At 42.9% G+C, this 16472-nt stretch overlaps 1 protein-coding gene across 4 annotated transcripts in view; it reads right to left on the bottom strand.

The window, feature by feature from the left end:
- The window catches only part of ZNF385B (zinc finger protein 385B), a 451618-nt gene that overhangs the window by 147209 nt on the left and 287937 nt on the right, over positions 1-16472 (bottom strand). For all 4 annotated transcript variants that reach the window (XM_030210445.1, XM_030210446.1, XM_030210447.1 and 1 more), the window contains one exon: positions 484-594. In XM_030210445.1, the coding sequence (XP_030066305.1) occupies positions 484-594 (111 nt within the window). The remainder of the gene's footprint in view (positions 1-483; positions 595-16472) is intronic.

Raw genomic sequence — 16472 nt, 5'->3', positions numbered from 1 at the left:
AATGCACAATTCCTTATCAGTAGAATCAGCAATATCAAGAGTTATATGATATCCTAAAATATCACTGAATCTACCAAGAGCCAAGATTCTTTAGAGTGCTAAAATATTCCTATGCTCAGCGCATATTAATCTAGGTGTGTACTGTAATAATACAATATATACTAAAAATGATTTTTATCTGCCTCACATAAGAGGGATGCCTGTCTACTCTTCCCTTTGAACACAATCCCATATAAAATGAACTATAAATGGTTCAGTGGGACTATAAAATTCCATTTAGCAAGTGAAAATGAAGAAGTTTGATCTGTGGGTTTGCATACCACAAAGCTGCTGCAAAAATAATCTGGTTAATCATTCATTGATACTGGTTTTTTTTTCTAAATTGGGTACTTCTAAATGTAAAAATGCCTGTGCCCTTAGGCTCATTAGCTTATTGACAGGGAGAATAGTAATGTTATAGGAATATGCAGATACGATACTCACATCAGAGTTAAAGCGAAGCTGGCAGACATTACAAGAGATGACTTGTTTCTTCTTTGGGGGAATGGACACTCCAAATGTATGATTTATTACTGCTTTTTGTACAGGATCCATCTAGAGGAGAAGCAATAACATACCCAATTTACAACTGTAAAGGACAATCTAGGTATGAAATACTCAGTGCCTAATAAAAGGTTTAACTAAGGAAACTCGTCCTGAAAAATAAAGACATTTATTTCATGATAGGAATAAACGTTTAAAGCTTCATTTGCTTCAAGAGCACAACATACTGTATGAAGACAGGTCAGCAAGAAAAACAGAGTTCAGAGGACAGCAAACCAGGTAAAGGCACTTTGTTTTAAAAGACAAGCAGTACAAGGAAATATATTTTGTTTTGTAGTATTACTTTTGTGGATTCCTATATTGCTTATTTATGCATGTGGTTTAAATCAATGTTGGTTTCTAATATTCCTCATAACATGGTAATAATTTGATTGAAAAGAAGATATATCAGTCAGTGTTTCAGCTTAATAATCACCCAAAACAATAGTCATCACAGAAGCATTACACTGACACCATAACTCTACACCACCATTTTTAGCTTTCTATTCATAACCTAGGATTGGTAGGAAACATCTATTTTTGCAGGTGAAAAGCTGAGAAATTATTAGATATGTTTACCTAGAACAAAAACACACATTGATGAAAAGTACCTCGACCACTTGTCAATGCCCGCTAGATCAGTGAAAAAGAACAGCAAGGAAGGCTAGTGTCTGCAAAGTCATGAGAAAAAAAAACGCAGTAATTTTCCTGTGCACTCCAGATAATAATGAACAGCATTTACATCAGGCAACTGGCAGTTCAGGAAAACTGAACAGACTATGTACAGTCTCTGTTCCAAGCAAATGTAACAACACAAGGACAAACTCTCACAAACAAAACAGTGCACTGTCTCCAGAGGCTGAACTAATGATTCTCCTTGGAGCAGATGACGATATTTCCTAACAAAAGATCTATGCACAGCTGGGTCATGATTAGAATTCAAGAAGGTGCAACATTAACAATTAATAGGTTTTAAATATGGCAGAAAGCAGGGTAGGTTACAGTGAGTTTCAATAGTAAAACAGTATCTGTCTGCCAGAAGGTTAGCGCTGTGATGTAAACTGATCTGAACACCGTAACACAAAGTTAAATGTGAACAGCATCTGAATCAATATGCTATTGAGTTATTCAAGAGAAACTCTAACTCATTGAGGTTCTGAGGTTCTACAGGTAGTTAATAATAATAATAAAATTTATTTATAGCCCACGTTATCTACAAATTCTAAGCGGAGAGCAGTTTACATACATAATAATAGATAAAAACTAACAATAATCATACAAACAAGCTTATAAGTTAAAAACTCTGTGAAATGAAGAGAAACCATAAACCATCTGCTCTGTATTTCTAAAACATACATAAAAGAGATTATCTGTCATTTGGAAACTATTCTGACTCATAATACTAGCAATATGCAAAACAACCAACATTAAAGTATTTTGGGGCCCTTTTACAAAGGTGCACTGAAAAATGGCCTGCGATAGTGTAGACGTGTGTTTTGGGCGCGTGCAGAATCATTTTTTAGCGCAACTGTAAAAAAATGTCTTTTAAAATTTTTTGCTGAAAATGGACATGCGGCAAAATGAAAATTGCCACACATCCATTTTGGGTCTGAAACCTTACTGCCAGCCATTGACCTGGCAGTAAGGTCTTACACGGTAACCAGGTGGTAATGGTCTATGCACATAAAATGCCGATTACCACCTGCGTGCCCAAAAATAAAAATATTTTCTGTCGCGTGTAGCAGACGTGCGTCAGAAATGAAACTACCACAAGGACCACGTGGTAGCCGGTAACCAGTAGGCTACTTATCCATTTCCCAACACCAATGTGCTATACACCAGGCTCTTTCACTGTAATTTGAAATCATTTCAGTTCAGCAGAACTGTGTCTGGGATATCCAAGGTATCTAAAGCCATGCAGCAGAATGCATGTAGCCACTGCACAGCCTCATCTTTGTGCAGCGCAGTCACAAAATGTTACAACTACATGAGGCATGGCAATGGCAAGGTCAATATAGGAGGGCCACCACTGCCACATTAAGGTTGAGCACCTTCACACTGCAGCAGTTATTGAGCCAATGGCTAGACATATCACCATGCCACAGCATCTTGCTACAGGCCCCAATATTCAAGTGGCATCTGTGTACTCACATACATACCTGGCTGCAATGCAAAACTACTCTATTACTTGTGGAGAGCAAACCATGATTGTACCTGTATTGTCTCATTGTTTTTGTGCTGAAGATGAATCTACTACAGGCAGTATCACCAGATATCTGCCCACAGCCAGGCTTACATGGAAACGGTGTCTCGTTACCAATACAAAGGCAGCACTTGTCTTGGAAGGACCAGAATAGAAGACTTTTGCTGCTAAACTAGCTTGCTGTGGCAAAAGCCATCCATCTGTAAGTGATTACATGAGACAAAACCCCATCATGTCTACTACTGTTGTCTACCATTGGGTCAGTCCCCTAAACCAGGTGTGTCATTGTTCTGGTGGTCTGTATGCATCATATAAAGACAGAGCACTGTGGATGCTGGTTTTAGAACCATTAATATATCCCAGGATGCAGCACACACTAAACAGCCTTAAAAAGGCCACCTAAACTGACCTGTATTTTCTTTTCTTTCAAGCTGCCAGTGAGTACGAAGAGGAAGAGGAGGAAGAGGAAGTTGAGAGAAGACAAAGAGGAAAACATGGCAAAGGCAGAGGAGGAAGTTTAGGACTACAGGCCATCACCCCAGGGGAGGGGGTGCTTGAAATGGAAGGTCTTACAGGGCTTGAGGCACAGCCATTCCAAGCCCCTTCAATGCCTCCCCTGGATTCAGTGTTACAAAATGGTGAGGCTGGGGACATGGACCGGAATGCCCTGGGAGGCCAGCCAGCCTAGAGGCTCTGCCTTTTCAAGGCCCACCAATAACTTCCCTTGAGACTGTGCCACAGGAGGAGGATGATATGGACTTGGGCTTGCCTAACCACAACCCTTTAGATGGTGGGGAGGGTGAGGGTAAGTAGCACCCCCTACCTTTGCAGCTGCAGCGGCCTCAGCTTTTAGATAATACGGACAACATCCTGCACCTGCAATGCACAGAGGGTGAGGACTCAGGTGTGGCATGGTGGCAGATGCCTCTCCCTGAAGGGCAAGGCACAGTTATCCTGGCTGAAGTTCTGCAGCATCTGGAGGAGTTTCATAGGGAGGTGTAGCAGGGCTTTTGTGGGATGTTTCATGTTCTTGTCCTCATACAGACCCAACTACAAGATGACAGGGAAGAGCTATGTGCCCTGAGGGGGAAATAAGAGGCATCTAGGGCCTGTAGCTCTTCCCCCTGTGATCCACTGTTGTGAGGGCCAATGTCTGTGTTCTAGTAGACAGAGAAGGCATAACTATGGAGCCCTAATTCCCAACAATAGCTGGCACAAACAGCATGTGAAGTAACATGTTTGGCAAATTCTAAATTACTGCAATGCAATTTATGCTGGCAGCAAAGAATTGTTAATTAAGAAACTGTGAACAACTCAGAACACACAGCTGCATGGATGATTTATAAAGCTGCTTAATTTGAACAGGTATCTCCACTATTGATAAGATTGCGCTGGCTTCTGATAAAAGCCAGAAATGTTTTTAAAATTTGTATTTTTGTATTCAAAATATTATATGAGATGACACTGGACTACTTGCTTAATTTGATAGACCGTCCTACAAGAAATGCCATACCAGGCACTAGAGACTTTTTCATTCACCATTTCCCCAGTTGCAAGTATATTAAATACAAATCAACTCTCACTAGCAGTTTCCCTTACCTAGCTACAAAATGGTAGAATATACTCCTGATGGGAATAAGACACATAAATAATTACCTACTATTCTGGAAATCTTTAAAAGCCTGTTTATTCAAAAAGGTCCTATCACAGGATGGCAATTAGCTCTCTAAAAATGAAATACAGTTCTTAAAATAATGTATCTATTGCAAAATGCTCTAAATGCATTTAAACAACTGCTCACTTTTTCTTGATTCTATATTTATTTGTACTATAACTTCTTACTCATATATATAAACTGCATTGAAGTGTTATTACTTTTTGGCAAATGTAGGATATAAATACCAAGAAAATAGATAGATAGATAGATAGATAGATAGATAGATAGATAGATAGATAGATAGATAGATAGATAGATAGATAGTAAATATAATTTTGTACTGTTCATATTACAAACACTCTTGAGTCCTTTGTGCCAGTCAATATTCTGCACCAAGCAAGCTGAAATATCTGGCATCATGTACATAGCCCTTGTACACTGTAAAAACCTGATTGCTGCCAGGCACAGGATGGGTATTAGTTGTCAAATAGGGTCATACATAATATTGTCTACTCCTTGCTTAATGCAGCTTTGATCCTTTGCAAATATTACTTTGAGGCTCATACCAGAAAAAGACACTTCCCTGCATGGATATGCCTCTGTCCAAGCAGGGATTCAGGATCCACACACTGATTCAAGAGGTCAGCCAGGGCTACATTAACCAGATTAGGCTGCCTTTCATTGACAGTGGACACATAAACATCTGAGCAGGTGCCCAGCAGGCATACCTTGGTATGAGAAACCCACACACAATGTATAAGTAAGCAAAATCATTTCCTCTGCAACATGCCTACATTAGCATAATAGTGCAACAGTCCAGCATCAGAAAGTGCCAGTTCTCACACATGTTGCATACATGGCCCATCTCTCTCATATGACCATAATAGCATAGCAAGGACATTCCACAAGGTTTAAAGTCTAATCACCATTAGAACTGGTGTGCTACAGTGAAGAAGTGCATATTGAGCTCAATGTCCTTGGGCCTACCATCCCTACTAAAGTAGCAACGATTGACATTTGAACTAATCCAGGCATCTTCCCACAGGCATCAATCACAACAAAGGGACTGCTTCCAGTCAATAGAACCCCTGGAAGTAAGCACCCCAATCCACGTCTAACTATAATGGCCTAGGCTGCCACAGAACCCCATCCACTGAGTGGCCTAACCATGAACCTCAGAGTACTGCAATGTCAGGTGCTATGGCCATGTGCAGCATGCATAATGCACATTTGATAAGGGTGTGGAAGGTATCCTATATGCTTCCTTATCCAGATCAAGGCATAACTTGGAGAGGCCCAGAATCAAGGTAATGAGCAATAATACATTTGCTACACCCCTTTACACAATCATGCAGACATATCAGCCCTCTTTGAGGGAGAGGGGAATCCTCACAATTCCGCTATATCTTTTTTGAGATATGACAACCAGAATTGAACACAATACTCAAGGTGAGGTTGCACCATGGAGCGATACAGATGCATTATAATATTTTTGCTCTTATTTTGCATACCTCTTTTAATAATTCCTAGAATCCTGTTAGCATTTTTGGTCGCTGTTGCACACTAGTGAGAAGATTTCAGCATATTGTCTACAATGATTCCTAGGTCTTTTTCTTGAATGCTGACTCCTAAAGTAGCATCAGATAACTATGATTCAGATTATCCTTCCTAATGTGCATCACCTTGCATTTGTCTATGTTAAATTTCATCTGCCATTTGGATGCCCAGTCTTCCAGTGTCCTAAGGTCTACCTGCAATTTTACTCACCTCACTCGTCGTTCTGATTTCCAGAACATTTATAAATATGTTAAATAGCACCGATCTCAGTACAAATCCTTGAGGCACTCCACTATTCACCCTACTCGGTTGAGAAAAATGTTCATTTAACCCTACCCTCTGTTTTCTGTCCAACAATCCTTAATCCACAGAAGAACATTGTCTCCTATCCCATAATGCCTTAATTTTCTCAGGAGTCTGTCATGAGGTACTTTGTCAACAGCTTTCTGAAAATATAGATACACTACATCAACTGGCTCACCTTTATCGACACGTTTATTCAAGCCTTCAAAGAAATTAAGTAAATTGGTGAGGCAAGACCTCCCTTGGCTGAATCCATGCTGATTCTGTCCCATTAAACCATGTTTGTCTATGTTTCTATAATTTTATTCTTTCTAATAGTTTCTACTATTTTGCCCTGCATTGAAGTCAGGCTTACTGGTCTGTAATTTCCTGGATCACCTCTGGATCCATTTAAAAAAAATTGGTGTCACATTGGCCACCCTCCAGTTTTCAGGTACTATGGACAATTTTAATGACAGGATACAGATCACTAGCAGCAGATCAGCAATTTCATGTTTGAGTTCTTTCAATACCCTTGGGTGTATACCATCCGATCCAGGTGGCTATTTCAGTGCACATGATATATGTTTGTTCTGGCTCCCCTTACAGCAAGTGCAAAAGAGTGAAGTGTTACTGCAGTACCTACCCATGTCTTCTCTGAATATTAGCAGCAGAAATGTGCATATTAGTGACCACACTGAACTGTTTTCAAGCCCACACCTTGTCATAATGAACTGAAAAAATGCAAGTGGTGAAAGACAGTGTGAAATACAGGCCTATGGTTGCATCTGCCAGAAAGTTAAAATGCTGTGGTCCAAAGTGGCCTGGCAACCGTCAATCGTATGACGTATCCAGTTTCCATCCACATCACTGTTCTCCCACCATCAGCACCACGCACTCAGTCCCATACATATGCAGCACAACTGCAGCACTCAGACAGACACTGGAAAGCAGAGGCAGACATATATGATCACAGAATACAGGGATCAGGTGGGTAAGGGAGACATCAGGCAGCAGAGCACAGCTGTACAGACTCTGATGGGGGCATGTTGGGCTCACAGATGAGGGTAGAGAGTAGAATAGGAAGGCTTGAGAGGGCAGCAGGGGGGAGGTATACATGCAGTACCTGAAGTTTGGAGGTTTGGAGGAGGGCTGAGATACAATACAAGACAGTGTGGGTAAGTAAAAGATAGACCCAGGTAGTATAGACAGCAATCACTACAACAGCTCGCTCTCAGCTCTCCAGCAGTCAGGTGCAACTCTAGCAGTCCTAACAGACAGGTGTATCCGTTGTTTGGATTTTTTACACAGATGTGAAAAATGACGTTTACATCTCCTGCTCTGCATGTCATCGTGTTATGTGTAATTGCTGCTGGATATCTATGATGCTGCCCCACCCCCAGCATGCCTCCTTCCTTGACGTCATTCTTTCAATGGAGGAAGACCATTCACAGCATGTAATTTTTAAAATGGCATTTCTGACTGGCATGCAATATGAACATGCAAACGCCACCATTTCCAGGTTCACAATGGCAAATAGACTTCTAAAATGACTGCCTTGAACTACAGACTTACAGCATTATAAATGGACACCATCAGCTGCTGAGCTACCAGGCCTGCCTCCCAAGTCATACTTTCACTTATGACGTAGTGGAAAACAAGCTTTGTATCCCTGTGTCAGTTCTTCCCACCTTCCTTTTCCCCATATTGACACATACCTATTTGATTAAGGGGGTAGGGGGAATCAATAAACTTCCGTCAACTTCAGAAACACTTTTTGCACCATGTTTCAACTCACTACATTAGATTCCCTATAAATGCTATATTCCATCTCAATTTTTTAAATAACTTTTTATTTAAGTGTAGACAGAAACAAAAGGCACAATGTCAGTACATGGCTGCAGGATAATACAAGTATAAATATACATTATCATACACCCCTTGAAAATACGAATGGCAAAGTATAAAACCAAAGTATTAACCCCTAGTCTCATGTCAATCCCAATACTTAGACCATACGTAGGTATAGCTGGTAGTTTTTCCCCCAAATAAGGCTGGTAGCATATTGGAGTCTAACAATGTCCATTAGTTAAGTTTTCCATAGCAGGAACTCCAGCCTCAGCCTCCACTGCAATGCAACCTCACCACATGTAGACAGTGAAACAGGAGAGATTGACAGTCTCTGGGCTGCTCAATACCTTCCCAATGACCCAGTTATCAGAGCCCAGCATTAAGAGCAATTTAGGAGGCAAACATAAAAAATAGTTCACCTTCAATCTGCTTCCAGAAGTTCTAAGCCTCACTACAGTCCCATCACATTTGAATATAATCCCCCTGCCGATATCTGAGGTCTGCTGATCTGAAGCATGAAAGGAAGACCAGAGAGTGATGAGTCTGGTAGAGAAGCTTGTACATAAGTTCTTGGCTCTTATTACAAATGGATATCTTAGAAATTTGTGCCAAATCTGTTGCCAATCTCATTCAAGCCTAAATGTAGATCCCTGTTCCTGCTTTCAGTATCAAATTATTTTCCTCCAAAACGAAAGGCAAAATAAAGCTTACTAATCAATTTAGGGACCTGACCTGGCTTTGTAATAATCCTCTCAATTGCTGTTTGAGATCTCAGCTGCCTGTCCCCTCCAGCCCTGTCCAACACATCCCAACACAACTGCACATAAATATATTTAGTATGGTCTAGAAGACCATACAAGGAACGTAGCTCTTCAAAGGTTTTAAAATGGGAGCCTTTCTAGATATGCCCCAGACAGCGCCCACCTGCACATATCCAAAGAAGAATATCTGCAGATGGAGTAAGTGTGGAAAGTTGAACATTAGATAGGAGCAAAGAAGTAGTCACCGTATGAACCTCTCGCACTACCAACCTCCACATCTTAAGTGTATTGGACAGGGTGGGGGATGCAGGGTCTTAGTGCAGTCCAACTCAAATTTTTCTTGATCCCTTTCCCTCCCCTCCCCTCCTATTCTAAACACAAAACAGGACAAGGCAAGTCTCTGCCAGTCCATGCCAGTTCAGTTCAAGCTATGTCTACATTCCTTATAGACTTCTAAGACACTTGACCTGGGATTCATATATAAATTGCTAATGGTAGAGCAGAGGAGGTACGTTTTATAATGTTAAGCTCATTATACTCAAATGGCTGATGCATTTGTAGATTATTGTGGATTTCAGCAATTTTATCTACTGTATGGTTCACTTATTTTCACCTAAAGGGTGAATAGGCTGGAAAAAAAAATCTTATACCAGCATTAGCTATTATCCAGTGTTCCCACAGCCTGCTTTGGCTACTCTGCTAAACAAGCAGGGTTGTCAGCTGGCTGCAGATTTTCAAGACAGAATGATCCAATGTCAATCTTATCCCATTGCTTGTCTGGACTGGTAGTCCTGTTTTCTTTTAGGGTGATCATCAGGGACATTAGAACTATAAGTCCAGGAGGCAATGCAGAGAAACCAGGACTAGATTAACCTACCTGTTTCAGGTAGTTTAGCAATAGTTTTAATACTATGCCTTGTTAACAAGTACTATATATTAAACATTTGTGTCTCCCTTTTAGGACTCATCTAAAAGAATGAACAGTCATTTTGAAGTTAATAAGGTTTGAAATATCTGGAGAATGGCACCATTGTCTGGATACATGGCTCAGCTGGCACTAGGGATGGATATTCAGCTTCAAGCATTGTTATAAGCAGACCAAGGTTTAAGATCTAATCTCCTTTTGATGAGACCTTCCACATTAGGGCACTCCGTGCCTCATAGGGATCGCTACAGATCAGACTGGGAACACTTGTCTTTCTCTTCAGCCTCTAGTAGACTGGCAGCCCCTGAAGTATTACTTCTTCTTCTCTTCCCCTAGTCTCTTGAGAAGGGAGCTAAGATTTAATGGGCCACTGAGTGTGATTCCCCATTTATTGCTCCTCTACCTTCTCTTTAACTGAACTCCCTTCTGGGAGGAAAGACATAGCTCCTCCCCTGTAACTGGATTTTATACTTCCCTCCAAAACTCCTATTTAAATCCTACTGGATTAGTGTCTTTGACTGTAACACCTATTGTTATTGGATTGACATTTGAATTCTGGAGCAGAAGACAGAATGTTTTGTCTGCAACTGCAATGACATAGCATTTTGGCAACCTGCTACTTACACACCAGAATTGTTCCTGTGCTTATCTTATGGACTTGTTACTTGTTTGCAAAGGTACTGTGATAATTTACCTAGCAAAACACAAAAATGTAGGAACTTCTTTGGATCTGTTTTGAGTCCCTGTCAGCTGCTTGTATCCCTCCCATGAATCCTAATGTTTCCTTTTCCTGTTGGTTACTCATGCCCTGACTGGGGAGCCTGATAGTTGGCCATTCACTTCTGTTAGTCTGACACCCTACCTACCTACTACAGTATGATTACAATACAGCATAATCTAACATTTTATTAAGAAGGATCTATCTAAATTGAGAGATGAACTTGAAAAAATATTGCTGAACAGTAGACATGATTTAAAAAATTGCAAAAATAATATTGCTGTGGATTAACAGTAGTACTTTGCAAGCAATGTGCATCCAGATGCAGCTGTCCAGTTGTCTTTTTCATGCTTTGTCATTATATGTGAAATTAAACTAAGATACTAACCAGCTTATAATCGAAAGACAAAAACGCCTATATTGCGACCTAAATCGGGAGATAGGCGTTTATCTCCCAAAAACGAATAACGCGGTATAATCGAAAGCCGAACTTGGACGTTTTCAACTGAACTCCATCGCGGAAGCGTACAAAGTTGACGGGGGCATGTCGGAGGCGTGGTGAAGGCGGGGCTGGGGCGTGGTTATCACCCGAACAGAGATGGGCGCCTTTCGCCGATAATTGAAAAAAAGTATGCGTTTGTAGCTAGAATTTAGTGCACTTTTCCTGGACCCTGTTTTTTCACGAATAAGGCCCCAAAAAGTGCCCTAAATGACCAGATTACCACCAGAGGGAATCGGGGATGACCTCCCCTGACTCCCCCAGTGGTCACTAACCCCCTCCCACCACAAAAAAATGATTTTTCACAACTTTTTATTTTCACCCTCAAATGTCATACCCACCTCCCTGGCAGCAGTATGCAGGTTCCTGGAGCAGTTGTTAGGGGGTGCAGTGGACTTCAGGCAGGTGGACCCAGGCCCATACCCCCCCCTACCTGTTACAATTGTGCTGCTTAATGCTTAGTCGTCCAACCCCCCCCCTTAATTGACTGTACCCACATGTAGGTGACCCCCTTCACCCCTTAGAGCTATAGTAATGGTGTAGACTTGTGGGCAGTGGGTTTTGAGGGGGATTTTGGGGGCTCAACACACAAGGGAAGGGTGCTATGCACCTGGGAGCTCTTTTACCTTTTTTTTTTGTTTTTGTAAAAGTGCCCCCTAGGGTGCCCGGTTGGTGTCCTGGCATGTGAGGGGGACCAGTGCACTACGACTCCTGGCCCCTCCCACGAACAAATGCCTTGGATTTATTCGTTTTTGAGCTGGGCGCTTTCATTTTCCATTATCACTGAAAAACAAAAACGCCCAGCTCACAAATTGTCGAATAAAACATGGACGTCTATTTTTTTCGAAAATACGGTTCGGTCCGCCCCTTCACGGACCCGTTCTCGGAGATAAACGCCCATGGAGATAGACGTTTTCGTTCAATTATGCCCCTCCACATACTCTCTACTATGCACATGCAAAGACTTGTCCCTGTGCTTGCTATTTCCTAGGGAAGGGTTATTTCTCAAACTTTTCCCAAACATCAGCGAGGTGGAAATTGAAGAAGAGGTCTAATAATGCAGAATCTGCAATTTCTACAAACTCACAATGTAAGCAGGACTTACTGATGAATGAATTGGCCAAAATCACAGTAGGAATGTAATAATGCCATACTGAGACAGACTGATAGTCTATTGAACCCAGGATCTTATCTTCAACAGTGGCTAGTCTGGGTATTTCAGAAGAACCCAGCAGATCCATATAAGAAATCCTGTTCCTGATTCCCAGAAGTATGAAATGGACTTGGAGACACTCAAGTGTATCTGGCTAATAATTTTTAATTGACTCGTCGTCTAGAAACTTGACAAGATTAACTTTCACTTTATTTTCTTGCAACAAATTCCATAGCTTAATTGTTTGATAACTGAAAAATAATGATTAAAGTTCGATTTAAATCTAATTGTTACTGTCCTGGAATGCCCTCTAGTCCTAGTATTGCTGATATAGTTAATAACTTCCTATATTGTTCTACATTGCTCACAATTTTGTAAGCCTCTGTTATATCATCTCTCAGTCATCTCTTCTTGGAGCTGACAAGCTCTGATTTTCAAAGCCTTTCCTCAATGTTATTGCTGTTTAACATATGTTGTGAGGCAAATAATGTGCATTATAGTGCTAACTTGCTGTTGCCAATTCACTAAGGGGCCCTTTTACTAAGCCGCTTAGGCGCCTAGCCAGCTTATTTTTGAAAGAGAAAGACGCCCATATTTCAACCCAAATCGGGAGATAAGCGCCTTTCTCCCGTGGGCGCCCAAATCGGTATAATCGAAAGCCGATTTTGGGCATCTCCAACTGCAATCTGTCGTGGGAACGGACAAAGTTGACGGGGGCATGTCGGAGGCGTGGTGAAGGCGGGATTGGGGGCGTGTTTATCGTCTGAGGAGAGATGGGCGCGCTCGGCCGATAATGGAAAAAAGAAGGGCGCCAGAAGCGAGAATTTGGGTCACTTTTTCTGGACCCTTGTTTTTTCACGAATAAGTCTCACAAAAGTGCCCCAACTGCCCAGATGACCACCAGAGGGAATCGGGGATGACCTCCCCTGACTCCCCTAGTGGTCACTAACCCCCTCCCACCCCAAAAAAAGAACTTTAAAAACTTTTTTTCCAGCCTGTATGCCAGCCTCAAATGTCATACCCAGCTCCATCACAGCAGTATGCAGGTCCCTGGAGCAGTTGTTAGTGGGTGCAGTGGACTTCAGGCAGGTGAACCCAGGCCCATCCCCCCCTACCTGTTACACTTGTGCTGGTAAATGGGAGCGCTCCAAACTGCACCCAAAACCCACTGTACCCACATCTAGGTGCCCCCCTTCAGCCATAAGTGCTATGGCAATGGTGTAGATTTGTGGGCAGTGGTTTTTGGGGGGGGATTTGGGGGGCTCAGCACCCAAGGGAAGGAAGCTATGGACTTGGGAGGTATTTTAATTTTTTTTTAATTGTTACAAGTGCCCCCTAGGGTGCCCGGTTGGTGTCCTGGCATGTGAGGGGGACCAGTGCACTACGAATCCTGGCCCTTCCCACAACCAAATGCCTTGGATTTGTTCGTTTTTGAGCTGGGCGCCTTCAGTTTCCATTATCGCTGAAAAACGATACCGCCCAGCTGAAATCCGCACAAATCCGATGCATTTGCCCGGCACAAATCGTATTATCGAAACAAAAGATGGACACCCATCTTTTTCGAAAATACTGTCTGTCCCGCCCCTTCACGTACCCGTTCTCGGAGATAGATGCCCATGGAGATGGGCATTCGCATTCGATTATGCCCCTCTATGTGTGTCCAATGCGTACCAAATTGGAGTTACCGCTCGGTTACTCCGTGTCCCTTGCAGTAATTTCAATTTTGACGTGCATCCGCTGCGCAAGTCTGAAAAATATTTTTTGTTTTTGGACAAGCAGCAGCTACGCACATCAAGTGGCACTTGACACGCGTAAACCATTACAACCCGGTTATCACATGAGACCTTGCCGTTAGGTCAATGGCTTGTGGTAAGATCTCAGACCCAAAATGGACGCAAGGCAATTTTCATTTTGCCGCACGTCCATTTTCGCAAAAATTTTTAAAAAAGCATTTTTTGTAGGTGTGCTGAAAAATAATTCTGTGAGTGCCCAAGATATGCGTCTACACTACCGCAGGTCATTTTTCAGAGCACCTTAGTAAAAGGACTCCTAAATAAGAAACAAACTGTTTGAACAGTGCAACCTATACCTATTTCAGAGAGATGCTTTAGCAGTATATTAGGATGAACTATGTCAAAAGCAGCTCATTTATTGATGCATCAGAAAGTGTTAGAAGTAAAGTCAGGGCTGTGGGCTTTACGAAAACCAGGTTTGCTCATTCACAATAAATTTAGTCTCAATAAAAGCCTCCAATGGCAAACGAACCACATTTTCAATTATCATAGTACAATGGTATATTTGAAACTGGATGAAAATTCTCATTGGAGTCTTTTACTAAGCTGCAGTTAGTGTTAGCGGGTGCTTGTCACAGCTTAAAATGGCTTACCATGGGAAGAACTCAGGTGTCCTACGATAATTTTGTGATCTGCATGTGCAAACCAGGTGGTGAAAAATATTTTCTATTTTATCACAGAAGGGGCTTTCTAGGGGAAGAGAGTGAGTGTTTCTGTGTTAATCAGCACAGCTACATTAGCACTTGAGCTATTACCAGCTACAAAACAGGTGCTGGTAAGTGCTCACACGCTGATATTTTTTAATGGCCATGTGCTAATTGCAACATTAGCACATGGCCATTAATTGAAAAAAAAAAAAAAAAAAAGAAAATCGGCCATTTTACTGCTGTGGTAAAAATAAGCTTAGCAGTGGGAAAATCCCACATATAGGTACGCTAAAATTACTTTATATTGCAGCTTAGTAAAAGGACCCCATAGTCAAATTTTTTTCAATTTATATGGTATATAGTTATCTTGAAGATGGCTATATGCCATATAAATTGAAAAAATTGAAAAACTAAGGGGCTCTTTTGCTAAGCCACATAGGCTGGCATCCTATGTGTCAATTTTGAACTACCGCCTGGCTACCACATGACCCAGACAATACTTTCATTTTTTATGCGAAACCAGGACCGCTGAAGGACTGGGCCAGGCCCGGGGCAAGGCCGCCCCCGGGGCCCTGTTTCCGCCACCCCCCAAGGTCGCCGCTCCCCCCTCCACCCCCCCCCAGGTCGCTGCCACTCCCCCCCTCTGTCCGCCACCGGGCCGGGCCCCATGCATTGAAATCACAGTGCCTCTCACCTCCTTGTGAAAGCGCTGCAGGCAGCATGGCAGCAGATCGCCTCCCTTAGGCCCTCCTTCCCTCCTTGTGTCCCGCCCTCGCGGAAGTTACGTCAGACGAGGGCGGGGCACAGGGAAGGAAGGAGGCCCGAAGGGAGGCAATCTGCTGCCCTGCTGTCATGCTTCACACGAAACACTGGATAGTGAGCCCTTGGGCTACTGCCGAGGGGCAGCAGCAGCAGGAGGAACACTCACCAGGAACAAGGCGGAACCCAGACAGACCAGTATCTTCCGGACTGGAGCAGCAGGACCGGAACAGAAGCCACAGCAGAGAGCAGGAAGATAGTCCACAAAGCCAGCAGAATCGTGAACCAGCAAATAAAAGCAAGGTCCAGCTCCAGGCCAAGGTTCAAAGGCAGGCGGCAAGCAAAGTCAAAGTCCAGGTCCAGGCAAAGGTTCAAAGGCAGGCAGCAGGCAAATTCAAAGTCCAGGTCCAGGCAAAGGTTCAAAGGCAGGTGGCAAGCAAAGTCAAAGTCCAGGTCCAGGCAAAGGTTCAAAGGCAGAGATAGGCAGAAACTGAAAGTAGCAAGGAAGCACAGCAACAAACGATCGCAGAAGACACACCTCTGAAGAGCTCTGTTGCAAGGCAAACTAGGGAAGCTTCCAGGTGGTTAATAAAGGCCAACAGCCAGGAAGGTCACCAGGTACAGAAACAGCTTAGTTCCAAAAGGTCTCAATACCAACTGGCAGGCTAGAAAATCTGGACCGGACCGGCATGACTTCTGGAACCGGGAAAACCACAAACAGACAGTCCATTGCGATCACCAGGTCTGACCACCAGGGCCAAGATGAATGAGAGCATGACACCGGGGCAGAGTCATAACACCTGCTGCCTGCACCGTTTTCATACGGAAGTGAGAGGCGCTGTGATTTCAATGCAGGGGGCCTGTCCCGATGGCAGACGGTCGATGACGGAGGGCGGGTGGGACTGCGGCGCTGGCCCCCCCTTGGAGGCCCAGGCCTGGGGATTTTTGTCCCCCCCTGCCCCCCCTCTTCGCAGCGCGCCAGAAAATTTTCTGGCACGCGGCGCTAACTCGGCAGTAATCAGCATTGTATGCATGCTGACAATTACCACCCGGTTAACACGTGAGACCTTACCACCAAGTCAATT

This window comes from Microcaecilia unicolor, chromosome 7 (assembly GCF_901765095.1).
Source record: "Microcaecilia unicolor chromosome 7, aMicUni1.1, whole genome shotgun sequence".
Lineage (NCBI taxonomy): Eukaryota > Metazoa > Chordata > Amphibia > Gymnophiona > Siphonopidae > Microcaecilia > Microcaecilia unicolor.
This window is presented reverse-complemented; position numbering and strand designations above follow the sequence as displayed.